General features: G+C 37.6%; 1 protein-coding gene across 1 annotated transcript; it reads right to left on the minus strand.

Annotated features, from left to right (window-relative positions):
• Window positions 1–8,546: 8,546 nt before the first annotated feature.
• LOC139457327 (uncharacterized) lies at window positions 8,547–16,293 on the minus strand. Its single transcript, XM_071238734.1, has 3 exons — window positions 16,081–16,293; window positions 13,939–14,095; window positions 8,547–8,725 (listed from the first exon to the last, which is right to left on the minus strand). Exons 1-3 carry the CDS (start codon window positions 16,291–16,293, stop codon window positions 8,547–8,549), a joined length of 549 nt encoding a protein of 182 aa, XP_071094835.1.
• Window positions 16,294–18,398: the final 2,105 nt, after the last annotated feature.

An 18,398-nucleotide genomic window follows, 5' to 3' on the forward strand; every position in this document is an offset into this window, starting at 1 on the left:
TGTGTCACAGGATTACATGGGTTTGTACATAATTAAGGCTAATGACAGAATGGATGGTTTGAAGCAAGGTATAATTCAAATAATTCCAGTAAAGTAAAATTATTTTTTTTCTGCTACAACATTAACAATATGAGCGAATGACCTTGCTTAAATTTACACTGAGGTTCTCACACCCTTCATAGAGATAGTTCCTCCTTGGAATTCAAGTATCAACAATCTCCTGAGCAGTAAGAGATCTGAACAGACAACTAGTCAGTAGTAATTAGGGAATCATCTTGTGACATGTTTATGGCTAGTGTGTCAGGTCAGTGCTAGCAGTAGCTCGCCTGTATTCAGTTGTTTGAGCCCTCAACAGACCAATGAACCCTTCAGTATAAACTATCAATTTCCACTTTCCCCAGTTTGGCTTTAGCAAGTCTAGATCTAGAAATAGACAAATACACATATCCATGGAAGGTGGTAATACATCAATCTATACAGATGTTCACAGGTCATAATCAACCTAGGACATTTTATACACAATATCATCATACAATCTACACTAAATGGAATGTTAAGATTTTTTCTTGGCTGATGATAGTAAATCACATTTCAAACTTGTGAGCAGAACCTGAGTGTTATGGGTCAATGTCTAATTTTAAGAGATTTTTTGCTATTTTATTACTCATATCCCCTCGACCAGAAATGGGATAACACCTATAAAATTTACAGTTAACGGAATCTGAAGATTTTCTTTTGGCTGCGGATAGTAAATCACATTTCTAGCTTTTGAGCAGATTCTGAATGCTATGGGTTAATATTTCTAATTTTAAGAGATTTTTGTATATCATTACTCATCTACCCCTCAGCCAGAAATGGGATAAAGTCTATAAACTCGACAAATAATGGAATCTTAAGATTTCTTCATGGCCGATGATAGTAAATAACATTTCTAGCCCGTGAGCAAAGCCTGAATACTTTGAGTCAAGATTTCTAATTTCTTGTCGGTTGATGATAGTAAATAACATTTCAAACCTATGAACAAAGGTCTAAATGTACATGTAATGGGTCAGTATTTCTAATTTTAAGAGATTTTTGACTATATTATGACTCATATCACCTCGACAGAAATGGGATAATGCCTTTAAAATCTACAATTAATGGAATCTAAAGATTTCTTCTCGGTTGATGATAGTAAATAATATTTCACACTTGTGGACTGAATCTTAATGTAATAGGACAATATTTCTAATTTTAAGAGATTTTCTACTATATTAATACTCATATCACCTTGACCGGAAATGGGATAAAACCTACAAACTCGACAAATAATAAAATCTTAAGATTTTCTTTTGGCTGATGATAGTAAATCATATTTCAAACATGTGAGCAGAATTTGAGTGCTTTGGGTCAATATTTCTTATTTTAAGAGATTTTTGACTATATCCTTACTTATCTTGCCTTGACCAAAAATGGGATAACACCTTTAAACTCTACAATTAAGGTAATCTTAAGATTTTCTTTTGGCTACTGATGGTAAATCACATTTCTAACTTGTGAGCAGAATCTGAATGCTATTGACCAATATTTTTAATTTTAAAAGATTTTTTGCTATTTTATTACTCATATCCCCTAGACCAGAAATGAGATAACACCTATAAAACCTTCAGTTAACGGAATCTGAGGATTTCTTCATGACTACTGATAGTAAATAACATTTGAAACTTGTGAGCAGAATCTGAATGCAATGGGTCAATATTTCTAATTCTAAGAGATTTTCTACCATATTATTATTCATATAACCTTGACCAGAAATGGGATAACGCCTTTAAAATCTACAATTAATGAAATCTTAAGATTTTCTCTTGGCTGCTGGTAGCAAAGCACATTTCTAGCTTGTGAGCAGAATCTGAATGCAATGGGTCAATATTTCTAATTTTTAAGTGAGTTGGGTTTAATACCGCTTTTAACATTATTCCAGTTATATCACGGTGTGTCAGCTTAATGTGGGAGGAAAGCCCGAACGAAGTGATGGTGCTGACAAACCTAGAAGCATTATTGGGGTGAACCGGGATTTGAACCAACCATCATAGGTTGCTGGCGGATCAAAGGGACGCAACTCTGCACAGTGAATCGCGGCGCCTTAGACGACACGGCCACCTGTGCCCCCTCTAATTTTAAGAGATTTTTTACTATATCATCACTCATCTGCCCTTGACCAGAAATGGGATAACACCTTTAAAATCTACAATTAACGAAATCTTAAGATTTCTTCTTGGCTGATGATAGTAAATAACATTTCAAACCTGTGAGTAAAGCCTCAACACTTTGAGTCAAGATTTCTAATTTTAAGAGATTTTTTTACTATATTATTATTATTCATATAACCTTGACCAGAAATGGGATAACACCTTTAAAATCTACAATTAATTAAATCTTAAGATTTCTTCTTGGCTGATGACAGTAAATAACATTTCAAACCTGTGAACAAAGCCTCAACACTTTGAGTCAAGATTTCTAATTTTAAAAGATTTTTTTTACTATATCATTATTCATATAACCTTGACCAGAAATGGGATAACACCTTTAAAATCTACTATTAATGAAATCTTAAGATTTCTTCTTGGCTGATGATAGTAAATAACATTTCAAACCTGTGAGGAGAATCTGAATGCTATGGGTCAATATTGCTAATGTTAAGAGATTGTTGACTATATTATTACTCACATCCCCTCAACCAGAAGTGGCATAAATGTTATGCTTTCAAGAATGAAAGGAATCTTGAGAGTTTTGTTTTCTGAACATTGTCATTCACATTTACAACCTTTGAGAAACATGTACTTTGACAATAAGCTGTGCATATGAAACTACATAGTTTAAAAAAAAGCTTCGTCCCTTCACACCTGTAATAGGCTAACTGATCATCATGGAGGGACTGACTGCACAATGCATGACATTGTGCTAGGTCTGTACCTGCCTTGATAGAAACCACAGAAAAAAGGTAAAAAGTAAAGGTATAATGACTTACCTACACATTCTCGTCTTTCAAAGAAATATTATCTTAGAAACTTCAGCCACTTGGCCTTCAACAGCAAGGACCAGACGACCATTTTGATCAAGTTGTAAAGGGAGGATAACTCTTACTGTTGCTTTGTCTTGCAAATTTTAATGTCAATGGTGACAGAGCATGAGATAACAAGTTCAGTTCTCTATTAGTAATGGATTTATTAAATATATGTTATCTGTCTTAAGTTGGTAATTTTGAAACCTTTCTAAATATTTCAATCATATTAAATAATATCATTTAGATTCCATATCGTCTCCCCAGAAATATGAGGACATTTTGCTGGCAAAACGGTTATGAAAGCTTCAACGTTTTTATGTCAATAACCTACCAGGAATGGTTCAATGAGTTTCCCAGTTATTTTAATACTGACCAGGATGGAGATTTTGTCATACCGGGTATTACATATGTATTTTTTCCTTTAAAACAATGAGAAAAAGAATAGGGTGGTGGGTGAATCAAAGGAACATTAAAGAAATCTTTTTTTAACAAGAGAAATCTTTTTCAACAATTTCTACTCTAATATTTCTATATGTAATTAGTTTCTTTTATTTTTTAAGTTAGACTTCTAAGATGAAGCACAAACTTTCTCACATCCTGCATCTGCTATGCCTGGAAGCAGTTACATGTACCTCCACCATTAATATAAGAAAATAGTTGCTTTTATCATCATGTACACAATAATCAAATGGAGTGATTTTTAATAATTGTTACCACTAAAATCTAACATGCTAATGATAGTAATATTTACAAAAAATGACTTTGGGACTTGAGAATACAAACAAAAATACACACATCAGTTGCCAGAGGGCTGTGAGGTGTTGTTGCTTAGAAAACCCTTGAACAGTACAAATTTAACTGTACCCCTTTCAACTCTGACATGTTGAGTATTCATTGTTTGATGTTTAATGACACACTTAGTTATATTCAAAATAATTAATATTATTATATTGATGTACATACCCTCCCACATATATTTTGTGAACATCATGGCCTATTGTACAATGTCATGAGTATTTATTCCTAGACATTTACCTGCTGTTTTACTGTGTATGAGAAGAAATATGTCCAACTCTCATAACTCTTGCAAAATTGCATAACACAAACATCCTAGGAACTTGAATTATTACGCTTGTATCCCCACCAATGAGTGGCATAACAACTTTAAAATACATAAATTAGAGAATAATTTTATTTTCATTTGGCTTTTGCTATTTTGTAGGAAACACTGTGTTCAGAAGTGGCCAAGATATCTATTTAACAGAAAATTTACTCTGTTATTAAACATGTCACCACCTCACAAAGGTAGGTTATGATATGATAGACAATTAAATAATACATTTGGGACTGATATCATGGTTAGAAATTAAACATGGCAATGGGCAGTAATTACAGATAATAAGCAACACGACCATTTTTATAGGAATTGCATTTTGTCATGAGCAATATGCATAAAAAGAAGAAATTGTATTCCGCTTTAGTTCCGCATTACCACTTTTATACGCTGCTATATTTAGCTGCAAATGTCGGGCATCGAGTCAGTAGCATTGCCATTGGCGCACTTTGCAGAACGGAGTAAAAATACAAAACACAAGAAGTGCAGATGATTTTGCTCTTTTTAAATGTTTGTCAATTAAACACATAGTTGCATGCCACAGATATAATTCTCTACGGTGTTTATCCCAGTTCTGGTCGCTACAGACGTTTACCACTTCGGTGAAACCCACGAGCACGGGTAAACGTGCTGACAAACCCAAACTTGTCCGGACCTCTGCCAGCCGACTGAGATACCATGCCGCAGTTTAACGTGGATATCCCACTCAAGACCCCGAGCCGACCTTTCTTCGTTTCACCCCCTCAATGAGAAGCTCCAGGTAGACATGTGCGACATAACATGACACATACACTTTTTATAAATGTTTATTTCAACCCATAGATATCTATTGACACATTCATTATCAATTTTGTGGATAGACAGGAGGGTCAACTATAACAACACAGGTATCTTACTGTGGACATGTTGAACATAGGCAGAGCACTATTAATATATGACATAACATATAACAATATAAACAATCAATAAATGTTTTATCTTAACTCATACATATATCTATTGGTACATTCATTATCAATTTTGTGGATAGACAGGAGTGTTAAGTGAAATCTTCTCAACTATAACAACACAGGTATCTTACTGTGGACACGTTGAACACTGGCACAGCACTACTAAAATATGACATAACATATAACAATATAAACAATTTATAAAAGTTTTATTTTAACTCATACATATCTATTGGTACATTCATTATCAATTTTGTGGATAGACAGGGCCCTGTGTACAAAGCGATCTTAGTGCTGCGTTAATCGTAAGCCTATGTTAAAGTATGGGAGTTACGACCAACTTAGCGCTAAGATCGCTTTGTGGAAGAGGGCCCTGGAAGGTAAGTGAAATCTTCTCAACTATAACAACACAGGTATCTTACTGTGGACACGTTGAACTCTGACAGAGCACCACTAACATATGACACAACATATAACAATATAAACAATTAATAAAAGTTTTAGTTTAACTCATACATATCGATTGTTACATTCATTATCAATTTTGTGGATAGACAGGAGGGTTAAGTGAAATCTTCTCAAATATAACACAGGTATCTTACTGTGGACACGTTGAACACTGGCAGAGCACTACTATATGTGTCATCATTTGATGCATGTAAATTGTAATCGATAAATTGTTAACAAAGAAATCCTAAATAATTATGTATTTTATAATGATGAAATACTGTACTGGTGCACTAAATACTAACATTGGTATCTCAATTGAAATAACACTTCATGACGGAGATTCTATACATATTTCACAAGCGAAATTCCATAACAAGCAGCAATACCTTTGGTCAATATTCAGTATTGACCTTTAATCACGGGAAAAGAATTGTTTGTCAAATGTAGTAAATTCCTAATAAGTAAAAGACTCCTATTGCAGAACAATAATCCTGTTTAAGTTGACAAAACTTTTTGTACTATCGAATAATTTAATTTTCCTTGTGTTCACTGAAATTCCTACATTGTGATTAACTGAATTGGTCACGTGTTATTGCATTCATTTCCTAATGAATGTAAAAAGATAAGCCACGCCCACCGTAGCGGACTTCTTTTATTACTGCGGAATGTCGGGGAATCCCAATATTACAGTCGAGGGAATTCCCTTTCTGCTAACGTGTATCGTCAAACACATGACATTTAGCGAAACAAAGAACCCTTTAAAACTGAAGGCCGAGAAGGAATTAAACGGCAACGCTCGCCGGGTTTTTTTACTGCTCGCCTCGGTTTCACAACTTTCATGTCTTCGGGTTTCATTTCTAACTGGTATGTTTCTAACTGTGTCTTTCTGTTCTCAGCGAAGTAATGTTTGAATCTGGCGGTAACTGACAATGTCTTTTGAAACAGCCGCCTTCTCGCAGCCATATTTGTTCCGGATCGTGACAGTCTGGCTGTTACACTGTTTCTCGCCTCTTGTCTTGATTGACAGGTCCTTTGAACATTGTTTTGATCTTACTCTCCGTTGATGGGCTACTGACTTTGTAGGCGTGTCACGTTAAGTGCATAAATTAAACAATCACCTGATTCATGTCACGCCACAGTATGTATTCCTACACCTGGAATGTTTATCAATCTCGTTATTTTTGCCTGCTTTGATATATACAACTGTTTTTTTTTATTAAACTAATGTAGATAAAACATGTTTTCGTTGTCGAAGTTAATTATAAGCATTGGCTGTGTATTTTTTTACGGTTCACTGAGGTATGCATCGAAAAACCGATGTGCAAACTTTTGTAAGATTGCACATCGATTTTTCGATTCACACCTCGATGAACCGAAAACAATACAGAGTCAATCCTTAATTGGCGTGACGAGAATAAACGTCAAGCACAGCCTACCCTACCGCCCATTTCCCAATGGTCTATGTGTCACACCAAAATGTACACCAACACGAAGAGAATACGATCACGTGCAAAGGAAGATAAAAGAGAATAAATTACCAACCAGATATTGAGTTAGTGAGTGAAAAATACCAGTAAATAGTCATGTTCACGTGCCATCTAATTCAACAAATGGACACCATGTGTCCGAGTGCTCTAATTTCCACGGACAATGCCTTTGAATAGGAACTGACGCCTTGAAGGCTGAATTTCGATATATCTAAAAAGGAATAGTGCATCTGTCTCGCGAACACCTGGTGTCATCACGTGACCCATTCCTATGGTGTTCACGGTTATGTTGCTTTCTGCACCCAGTGGAACCTGTTTCAGCGGATAGTTGAGACTGGTTATTCTCTGGCAGTGAGTTGGGTTTCACTACGGTTTTAACAAAAATTCAGTTACATCATGGTCTGCCTGTTTGATGTGGATGGAAGGTCCGAAATATTGCAGGTCTGGGCCATTTACCTCTTCACTGAAACCTACTGAAACCTAGCATGGGTATGGAGTGATGCACACACCATATCGCTATTATGGGATTCGAACCCACGATCTTAGGTTTCTGGCACATATGAGGGACACAACTCTCCATATGAAACTGCGGCGTCATAGTCGGTTTGGCTACCTGGGTCCCTTCAACAGAAAACTGAAGGAAATGTACTCTGGTATAAGTCTCCAGTTCTAAGTAAAAGCAACACATCCTTACCCATAATCATGCAATTCCGACTCCGTATATATATACAGATCTTATTTGTTTAGTCCCGACCATTTGTTGTATAGATGTTGTATATATTATGTTTACAACGAACTACGGTAATGACGAACTAAAATTAGTAGTCCCTTCGAGTTCGCTGTAATGTATGAATAAATAATGATTATGTATTCACGAATCACAATCAAATAGGGATGATATCAGGTGTTTGCGAAACGGTCGTCTTACCCAAACACATGCAAAGACCAGTCAATTATTCACCTGAAAAAGCACATGAATTTCTTTACAACTAATATTGAATATAAACTCACCGCCAAATGGAACGCAAATACCATACATGTTGGTTAATATGGGAAGAATTATACATATTCAAGAGATATTAGATTGGTCCGATGCACATACGAACATACTGGTAGGTTGTAGGAAGCGACGCTCATGAACGCATCACATGTCATAGATTCATTTCACGTGATGCACCATTTGTCTCGTGTAAAGTTTGGAAATCACTCAGTATATCGTGATAAGAATAAAAACATTCCGTGGTAACACGTGGCTGATAGATAGTTTTGTCATTAATTAGTACACATTGGAAAAATCTCTCCTTAACGTATATACTTCTCTATATGTTTCTGTGGTTCGCGTTTCTTTGGGCGGTGATTGTACATGTCAAACGTTCACGCGTCCAGCATGCCATTACTGGGCAGTTATTTTAACACAGGGATCCCCATGGGTGTATACAAATAAAGGTGTGCTTCTGGGATGAAGGGTGACCAACATGGCTCTCATAAATGTGTGTACACGTCTAGACACAAGTAGAAGATTCGGGGAAGGTGCAGGTTTTACTAATGTCATCCCACAATGTCCCACTGCCGCAGAGTCCTTCCTTCAAGTGTCCATAGCTGCACTCCGCGTACCCTGTGCAACCCTTACAGGATTGGTATTTGCCATCTGCCATTCCAGTGCAGTCTGAGACACATGATGCTGGAATGACAAAGCAGAACCACAACAGTGAGGGAGTGAGTATGGTTTTACGCCGCTTTTAGCAACATCACGGCGGGGGACACCATAAATGGGCTTCACACATTGTAGCCATGTCGGGAATCGAACCCGGGTCTTCTACTAGTACTAGTATGTGGTGGTGGTGGTGGTGGTCATACTGGTAGTCGTAGTGGTAGTTGTATTAGGAGTAGTGGAGGTGTTGGTAGTGGTTGTGGTAGTGGTTGTAGTACTAGTAGTAGTAGCAGTAAATGTAGTAGTAGTAGTAGCAGTAAAAGTAGTAGTAGTAGTAGTAGTAGTAGTAGTAGCAGTAGCAGTAGTAGTAGTAGTAATAGCGTTCGCTCGTCACGCCGAAGACCCGGATTCGATTTTTCCTACATGGGTACAATGTGTGAAGGTAATTTCTGTGTCCCCCACCGTGATATTGCTGGAATATTGCTAAAAGCGGCGTAAAACCATTCTCATTCACCCATAACATGTCCGAAACGCCCCTACACACAGTGATAAAAATGATGTTAGCTGTGAGATCCGACAAAGATCTGTATTTTCATGTATCTTTAATTACGTAAGTATATTTATTCTCAATTCTTTATTCAGTACGATACAGGCCACCGGCCCTTTGCACGAAATGTATGACATATTTATGGCAACAGTCATAATGATGAAATACGTACAGTAAACCACGGTTATAACGAACACGCTTATAACGAACTACGGTTATAACGAACTAAAATTCGTAGTCCCTTTGAGTTCGTTATAACCGTAGTTTACTGTATTCTTTCTTCTTTTCTGTGATATTTATCGATATTAATAATGAACTTTGTGTTAGTTGTCGATAAAAAAATATTTAACTCATGGACATTTGGGTGTAGATAATATTTTGAAGGAATATAGAGATGGCGTAAGTGAGTATATGCAGGTCACACAAGCAGGAAACTCGTCTTCCATTAGGCCAAATTGACACAGTTTGCAAAATCTTACGATGGATTTTAATTTTTCTACCAGTTTATATTTCCAGTAATTGTGCACTGGATCTAAACCTTGACATACATGCCCGGAATTTATTCACGGTTACCCAGTTCATATATTCTTCACACTTCAGCGTTACTTTAAAATGAGAATAGAAGGAGCTAGTACATAAACGTTTGTGTGAAAATTATCTTTAAACGCTGCAATAACATCGAACGTTGCAATAACATCGAAGTAAATACGTGTACATTACCGGAGTGATTGTGAACCAAACATGACTGAATCCGAGAGAAAAATATGGTAGTTCTAATATTGGTAACCCATTTCTTCTTTCCTTGACTATAAATAAAACATATCATCACATTTTTTAGGTAACAGGGTATTCAGCATACACATTAAACGTAGCCAATATTTAAAAAACTCTCACCATTGCATTGATATGTATATTGTATATCTGTCAATGGTATGAGGCATGTACGATATAGCCAACATAGTGACGGTCATATCACAGGGGATTTTATAACAACGTATTTTGAATAGGCGATCGATATTAGCTCAGGTGGTCAAAAATCCCTTAGTGCATCGTCTGCTTGGCTAGCTCTCCAAACAAGGAGAGTATTGCATTCACTTGCAAATAGATCTAATGGTATGTGATCAAATTGTTATTGTATGGCAGTTAACATAATTATTATACCCGATATCGGCCCTCGGGATCTCGGGCTGATATTGGGTATGATTTGTTTGTTTGTTGTAAAACGTCGCACTCAGCAATATTCCAGCTATATGACGGCGGTCTGTAAATAATCGAGTCTGGACCAGACAATCCAGTGATTGATATCATGAGCATCGCTCCACGCAATTGGGATCGATGACATGTATCAACAAAGTCAGCGAGTCTGACCACCCGATCCCGTTAGTCGCTTTTTAGGACAAGCATAGTCGCCTTTTTACGGCAAGTATGGGTTCTGAAGACCTATTCTACCCCGGCATCTTTACGGCTCAATATTGGGTATGATATATTTACATCCCTCGTAAGATTTTGCAAACTTTGTCAATTGTTTTATCGTAACATCTAAATATCATATCTGGGCAATTCTAACTCTTTCGGTATGTCTTTGTGAAGGTACATGTTCATCTATGAATCGATACTTATTGATTCAGTTAGGCTATTTATCAAGTCGGTTTATTGTATTGTATTATGTACATAGTATCATTGCCCCCCCCCCCCCCCCCCCCCCACCCCACCCACACACACACACATACACACACACTCTCACACACTTCCTCCACTTCAGTGACAGTAATTTATCCTGTTTGTGTTTGTCACAGTATTCTATAGTGAATTCAGTCAGTTGGATATCGAGAAATGCTGATTAGCAAGTATGTTCATTGTCCAATAATTGATAAACGCTAATTAGCAGTATCTACTCCTGGACGTATTGTTCGTGGTATTGATTTTGTGCCTGATGGCGTATACAATTTGTCAGTTTGATCATAACATACACGGTTTAGGTTTCTATAAATGATTCATGTCACGAGGCTGTTTGTTCTCTATATACCTGGAGTAAGCCAAGAAATTAACAAAACACCACAGATCACCACAGAATCATTACTTATTTGCAAACTATAAATGTACCCTTTCTTATCATTTTTGGGTCATCTAGTCTGCATCCATGTATGGGGTCCAAATTATAACAGTCTGTGGTTATTGCTTGATGCCGCATCAGGAATTTTGCAGCTGATCGGGGCGAGAAATGAATTTAGGGATGCTATATATTGACAAAAACACTAGAAATGATGTTGAAAAGCACTTACATCTCAGTCAGTTATCACATTCAAAAGTGAAAAACTTATTGATCAAATTAAGACATATGTGTTGCCATAGAGCGTGTTCTTGTTTATATGTCTGTTTACATTCGCGATTATGCCCCTTTGTGAACCATTGGAACAAATCAATGACCTTAAAGGAATTACCGGTACTGATAATATGTCCCGATTGTATTGATGTTGTAGTACCTTCACATGACACCACACATCGATAGATCTAGATCTTCGAAGATATACACTTTTTTGACGAGTCGTGTTGAGAAGACACATCGTCTTTTCTCAAAGAATATCTAGAATATGGTAGGTTATTTGATCTCAAGCGGAGACAGCAGCAGAGTCAGACCATTGTTTGACGGAGGTGATATATTCTCTTTTGACAATGGATGAAGACGTTTTTTAATTATGCGTTCTAAGAACATAAAACGGTTGTAGTGAAAATAACCTGAAAAGTCAAAATTAAAAATAAACAACGTAAAATGAAAGTACATTACACATATAGATCACTGAAAACCAGCGATGACACCAGGTGTTCAGGAAAGGAGTAAGCATAAGCCGCTAGTCCGGTAGCAACCGACAATCACACAATTTGCTTTGAAATGTATGTGCATGTTTACCTGACACTCCACAGCAGTACTCCTGCCATGCGACGGTTGGTTTGTTGTTTAACGCCGCACTCAGCAATATTCCAGCTATATGACGGCGGTCTGTAAATAATCGAGTCTTGACCACACAATCCAGTCATTGATATCATGAGCATCGCTCCACGCAATTGGGATCGATGACATGTATCAACAAAGTCAGCGAGCCTGACTAACCGATCCCGTTAGTCGCCTTTTACGACAAGCATAGTCACCTTTCACGGCAAGCATGGGTTGCTGAAGACCTATTCTACCTTGGAATCTTCACGGGTCCCATGCGACGGAGGCATGTGTGTTGGTGTATGTTTAAGTCACGTTGCCCTCTTTGTAAACAATGAAAACCAGTCAATTATCATAAAGGAAAACAGTGAGAGTTCCTGAAAATGAACTGTTTTATTGGCTTTTTTTTAAGTAGGTATGTAACAGTGACGACAAGGTAGTATGCGGATGACAACTGCATCACAATAGAATAAAGAAGTTGTCATCCATAAAATAACTTGTCTTTACTGTTACTGAAAGAAAGGTTTTATTATCTGGATTTGCAATTAAGTGTTGAAAACAAATGATCAAAAATGAAAAGAATTGTTTACCCATGTACACAAAATATGTCATGGTCGACATTTGCGTGAAGGTCATTTACAAATTATTGACAAAATTGATGCTCGACGCAATTACATATTTTCACTATTACCATATGTGCCATTGTTTTACTGGATGAGGTGAGGTGAAATGGGGTTTAACGTCTCGTCCAAGATTATTGTACTATATAGCGACGTGCATGTACGTGTGTTTGTCTTTGTGTGGCTGCTTGTACTAGTCCGGACTAATGCCGATTTATAGTGCTAGTTCACTGAGATACCATGCCGCAGTTTAACATGAATACCCCACTCAGACACAGTATACTGACCCCGAGCCGACCAGTCCTTGTTTTAGCCCCTTTATGCCGAGCGCCAGACAGGGTAACAACAAGTACCATCTTTTAACGTATTTTGGTATGACCTTCCGCTCTCCGGGCGGACGCTCTACCACTAGACCACAGAGCCGGTCTTTTTACCGGATGAACAACTGACTTGACTGTGTTTGGGACATGATGCTCTCACCTATTCGCGAACACCTGATGTCACAATTATTTAATAGTTTATTATAAATATCGTAGAATGGATTCTGCTTCTTATGATGTCTGGTAGGTTTTTGTTGCTTTTATTTATATGAGTATTCAATGAAATAGTCGAAGTTGTGTCGAGATGATGGTCCGCGATCTACACGTGTCATGTAAATTGGTCTCCTTTTATAGGTACTTTATTAGACCTTCGTAAGTGAATAGGATCTCGATGGATACCATTGTAAGTGCGGACATCCGATGTATGACATGTACATGTACAATGGGTCCATGACACTAATCCGCAGGTCAACAGGAGTGTGAGGATTGTCACCTGGTAAGGCTTTTATTTACGTAAGTTACATTAATTAAAATAACACAGAACATGAATCCAGCGCATAAATGTATAGGAAAGGGTATGGGCACTCGCATTTTTAAAATGCGCATTTATGTCTAAAATCAAGAGCTCGCATTATTTTCATGTCGCATTAAATTCCTGTTTTACAGTATTTGTGGCTCAGTGCTGTTACATATTGCATTGTCATTCTGTGGTTTTATGATACAAGGCCATCCTTGCTATTGTATTGTACTGAATGTATCTTACTTTGAAGAGGAACAAGACTCTCAACAAATACTAATATCAAATATCAGCGTAAGGAGATTACATTGTGTCGAGGTGGTCGGTTGTGGTGTCGAGGTGGTCGGTTGTGGTGTCGTGGTGGTCGGTTGTGCTGTCGAGGTGGTCGGTTCTGGTGTCGAGGTGGTCGGTTCTTGTGTCGAGGTGGTCGGTTCTTTTGTCGAGGCACTGGTTTGTTCCATAACCTAAGAAAAGGAAAAATAATCATCATGACAATATCAGCTATGTTGATATCAATGAGGATGGGTATTGTTCTGAACAACATGAATTTCACAGTGACGATGTCGATTTTACAGAGCTAGCCCACAGAGATACCGTGCCACAGTTTAACATGAATACCCCACTCAGACACAGTATACTGACTCCGAGCCGACCAGTCCTTGTTTTAGCCCATCAATGCCGAGCGCGAGACGGGGTAACATCAGGAACCATCTTTAAACGTCTTTGGGTATGACGCGGCCGGGGATCGATCGCGAACCCTGTACCTTCCGCTCTCTGGGCGTACGCTCTACCACTAGACCACGGTCAGTTGGCAAAAGAGGGTTATTTGGCAATAAAGAAATATAGCACGTTATGAGTCGTAACTTAAGGTAATGCTTGAGAAGTAGTTTCGGAAAAGTTGAAATTACACACTGGATACATTGGTACTTCTGCAGTGGTACCAAGCATCCTTTCCTTTTATACAGGGCAACACAGGTGTTGTTCACCTTACCCAGGTTCGGATGTAAATCGTTATTGTCGTTCAATGTACTCATCCTTCTTCAAGAACAATCGCCAAGTGAATAGGGCTTATGCCCGGAGAGCGGAAGGCCGGTGGTTCGATCCCCGGTCGCGTAATACCAAAAGACGTTAAAAGATGGTACTTGTTGTTGGCCTGACCGGCGCTCGACATTGAGAGGATAAAACAATGAATATGCTGTTCAAAGCTGTATACTGTGTCGGAGTGGGGTGTCCATGTCAGATGGTAGCATGGCACATCAATGGGCTAGCCACCAGTGCACACACACACGTGCACGCACGTCGCTATGTTAGTGCAATATTTTTGGTCAATGCTGTTTCACGTCACCGCTTCAAGAACAGACAAAACCTGGAAATATAACTTTCGGAAGAGAAACATGAAGCATCTGTGGTGTACTATTCTCACAACCACAATTGTTACATAAACCATTTATAAAAAGAAATGATTAAGACCTCCTAGTTTTAGCTCACCTGACTGAAAATAAAAGGATGTGTCGTGCTTGTCAGTCGTTGGTCATTCGGTGTAAATTGTTGTCTTTTTGACAAACTTATTATGGTTATCGTTGTTCGAAATGTGATGAAATAAAATAAAAATCACTTATATGTATAGTTGGCATTGGAACATTTGATCATTTATCAGTGTGCGCGTGGTGAAGCTGAACTTTGGGAAGATTGATTTACTTATGACATATTTTGTCAAATTCATTTAAATTTTAGCCTTAAGTTTAGTCCTCAGTATCTATACTGAACGATTTGAATATCAAAACTGAAGGCATTTTTTTTAAGTGGCTGTCTTTGTAGAAATATTAAACTTTGGCCACATATCCAGGTGAGCTACAGTGCCGTGACACGATGTTCCTGTACAGTCGAAGCTTATACCACCGGCTTAATTGTCGTAAAATCCAGACATATATTTCTATGAACATATCTGTGACATATCTGTATCGGTTAAACTTCCCACACAATCGCCATCTCACATGTACAATACGTCATGTCACCTATTCCATGTATAACACTACCCAGCATCTCCTACATATAGGACCCGTGAAGAGCCGGGGTAGAATAGATCTTCAGCAACCCACGCAGGCCGTAAAAGGCGAATAACGGGATCGGGTGGTCAGTCTCGCTGACTTGGTTGATGCATGTCATCGATCCCAATTGCGTGGATCGATGCTCATGATATTAATAAATAGATTGTCTAGCCCAGACTCAATTATTTACAGACCACCGTCATATAGCTGGGATATTGCTGTGTGCGGCGTTAAACAACAAACAAACAAATCATACCCAATATCAGCCCGAGATCCCGAGGGCCGATATCGGGTATAATAATTATGTAAACTGCCATACAATAACAATTTGATCACATTAGATCTATTTGCAAGTAAACAACAAACCAACCAAACAACCAAATCTCCTACATATACTGTACCTCATGTCCGACGTTCGCTGCCTTTTTTCGACACTCTGCAAGGAGATCCTTCCAGTTGTCTGCAGTGCAGGTGTCAGCGTCGGAACACACGCAGACAGCGACTCGTGTATTCTCCGTGAGAGTCACTTGAATCTCCAACGAATTACCCTGACAGTAACCCTGAGTCAAAACGTTGAAAACGGTAACAGCAACTACAATCAGCATCATCTTCATTCTTGTTTCACTCCGTCCAATAAACCAAAGGGTAAAAGTAGAACCACTCAGTCTGTTATGGCACAATGACTATGTTGACAGAGGCCAATAATATACACACAGGTAACAGTGAGTTCGTTCTTAAAGGTCTGTAATAATCAGTCTGATTGTCATACACGCAATCGATATTGTTGTCTCTTAATTGGGACCTTTGGTATAATGCAATATCCTTGCATTGATTAAAAAGCAAATAGTGCAAAGGCCTCGAACACAGTGCTTGTTAAAAATGACTATTGTTGCATGACAGTAGTGACGAAATATCACAATGAAACAACAGAAAATAAGGTTTTTATATAAAATTGATTGTCAACATGTGTTTTTTTATGTTTTTACATTGGCTTGTTTGCACATCTACTTCATCATGAAATAAATATGTTAACACGGAAATCAACAAGAGCGATCCTTGTTTATAGGATCCGTAGTATTTACTTATAAACATTGTTGGACACCATGACTTCATTGAATCATTGAATACATTTACATTAAAACATACAAACGCATGTCGCCCATCGTTTCCCTTCGCCGATTTCAGTATTGCCAAATGAATGATGTAAACTATCAAATTCTAATTATATTCGACCTCTGTATTTCAAAATCAATGATCATCAGATGCACTCAAGTGACATTAATTACGGGTGTTTATAATGTGCATACACCATACAAAGCATAAGTAGATAAAGGAGACACAATTTATTAATAACATCTTTATTTCACTGTTATGGCGACGTTTCGGATCCTTGTAATTGTTTTCCTTGCTTGACAACTATATAAGGATCTATACCATAACAGTAAAATAAAGTAGTTGTTGTCCATCAATTGTGTCTTCTTTGTCATCCGTTAACTTCTTGCCTATCATACAAATAATATATAGATAAATAAGTTTAGACTTCTGATGAAAATGATAAATCGGCCAAATAGAGATGAGATCACATTTTACACTTCTCAAACGAAGTTAAAACACGTCCGATGGCTTGACAGATTAACTATAGTAATATCAAAGAATTGGATGTTCTTTAACTTCTTTTGAGTATTATATCGTTCTAAAATGCTGGGAGTACTGATGGTTAAAGAGTAAAGTACATGCCATTTTTAAAAATTTATAATCGAAATAGACAGTGGATGAGTGAGTAAGTTTAACGCCACTTTGAACAGTACTCAGCTTAATGTAGAATGAAAGCGTTGTTATGACAATTCATTTCCACCTGTAAAACTCATGAGCACGGGGTGTCATGTGTGCCAAGAATTTGTATAAGTGCAGGAGGACTGTCCGACCCCTAGCCCACTTGGAATTACCAATAAATCTTTTTATGTGATGTGAAGGTTAAATGACGAACAAATAAATTCAGAAACGTCTTTGATTAGATGGTCAGATGAAAATAGTTCACGGTCCCCGTGTGGCCATTATTCACCAAAAATATGTACAGTAATCTACGGTTATAACGAACACGCTTATAACGAACTGACGGATACAACGAACTTACTTTTTTGGTCCCGACTATTTGCTGTAGTTATGATGTATATATGCATATAACGAACCACGGTTATAACGAACTAAAATTAGTAGTCCCTTTGAGTTCGTTACAACCGTACTTTACTGTATACAGAAAAATTCAAATTTACTTTCCAGTGTCCATGTTTTCATTTGTTTGTTTATAGCTGTATTTGCGGTCGAATGTATCCATACTTTTTAACATGGTAATATACGTTAAAATCCTCCAAAAAAGTGATCTAGCAATGGAATAATTTGAAAATTTAATATATTCGTAGGCAGACTGTATTCAAAGACGGTCTTAACCTTCAATAGATTCATTATGAAGTTAATAGAGCATGTTACAGGGCAGCCCAATTACAGTTAACTACAATTAAGCATTATTGTGACAACGCAAGTGTTATACATTATGGATGCCAGTGTTTACTCCTGTTGTTGTTCACAGTCATGGTCGTGTGCAAGGAAGCGTGTTAGGGTTAATCACAGATTAAACATGACTGATTAATGACTGATAAGAAGTCAACTAGAAGAGGATGTGAAATGGTGAGGTGAAGCGTCAAAGATTATTGCACTTATA

Source organism: Haliotis cracherodii, unplaced genomic scaffold, assembly GCF_022045235.1.
Source record: "Haliotis cracherodii isolate W230 unplaced genomic scaffold, xgHalCrac1.p SCAF_12, whole genome shotgun sequence".
NCBI lineage: Eukaryota > Metazoa > Mollusca > Gastropoda > Lepetellida > Haliotidae > Haliotis > Haliotis cracherodii.

Bases quoted from the DNA above. Each gene is read 5' to 3' on its own strand.
- LOC139457327 (XM_071238734.1), bottom strand. From the start codon at position 16,293: ATGAAGATGATGCTGATTGTAGTTGCTGTTACCGTTTTCAACGTTTTG. The intron at 14,096-16,080 runs GTACAGTATATG...TCCTTTTCTTAG, and splicing joins CAGCGAACGTCGGACATGAG to GTTATGGAACAAACCAGTGC. The intron at 8,726-13,938 runs GTAATCTCCTTA...TTGTCATTCCAG, and splicing joins ACCGACCACCTCGACACAAT to CATCATGTGTCTCAGACTGC.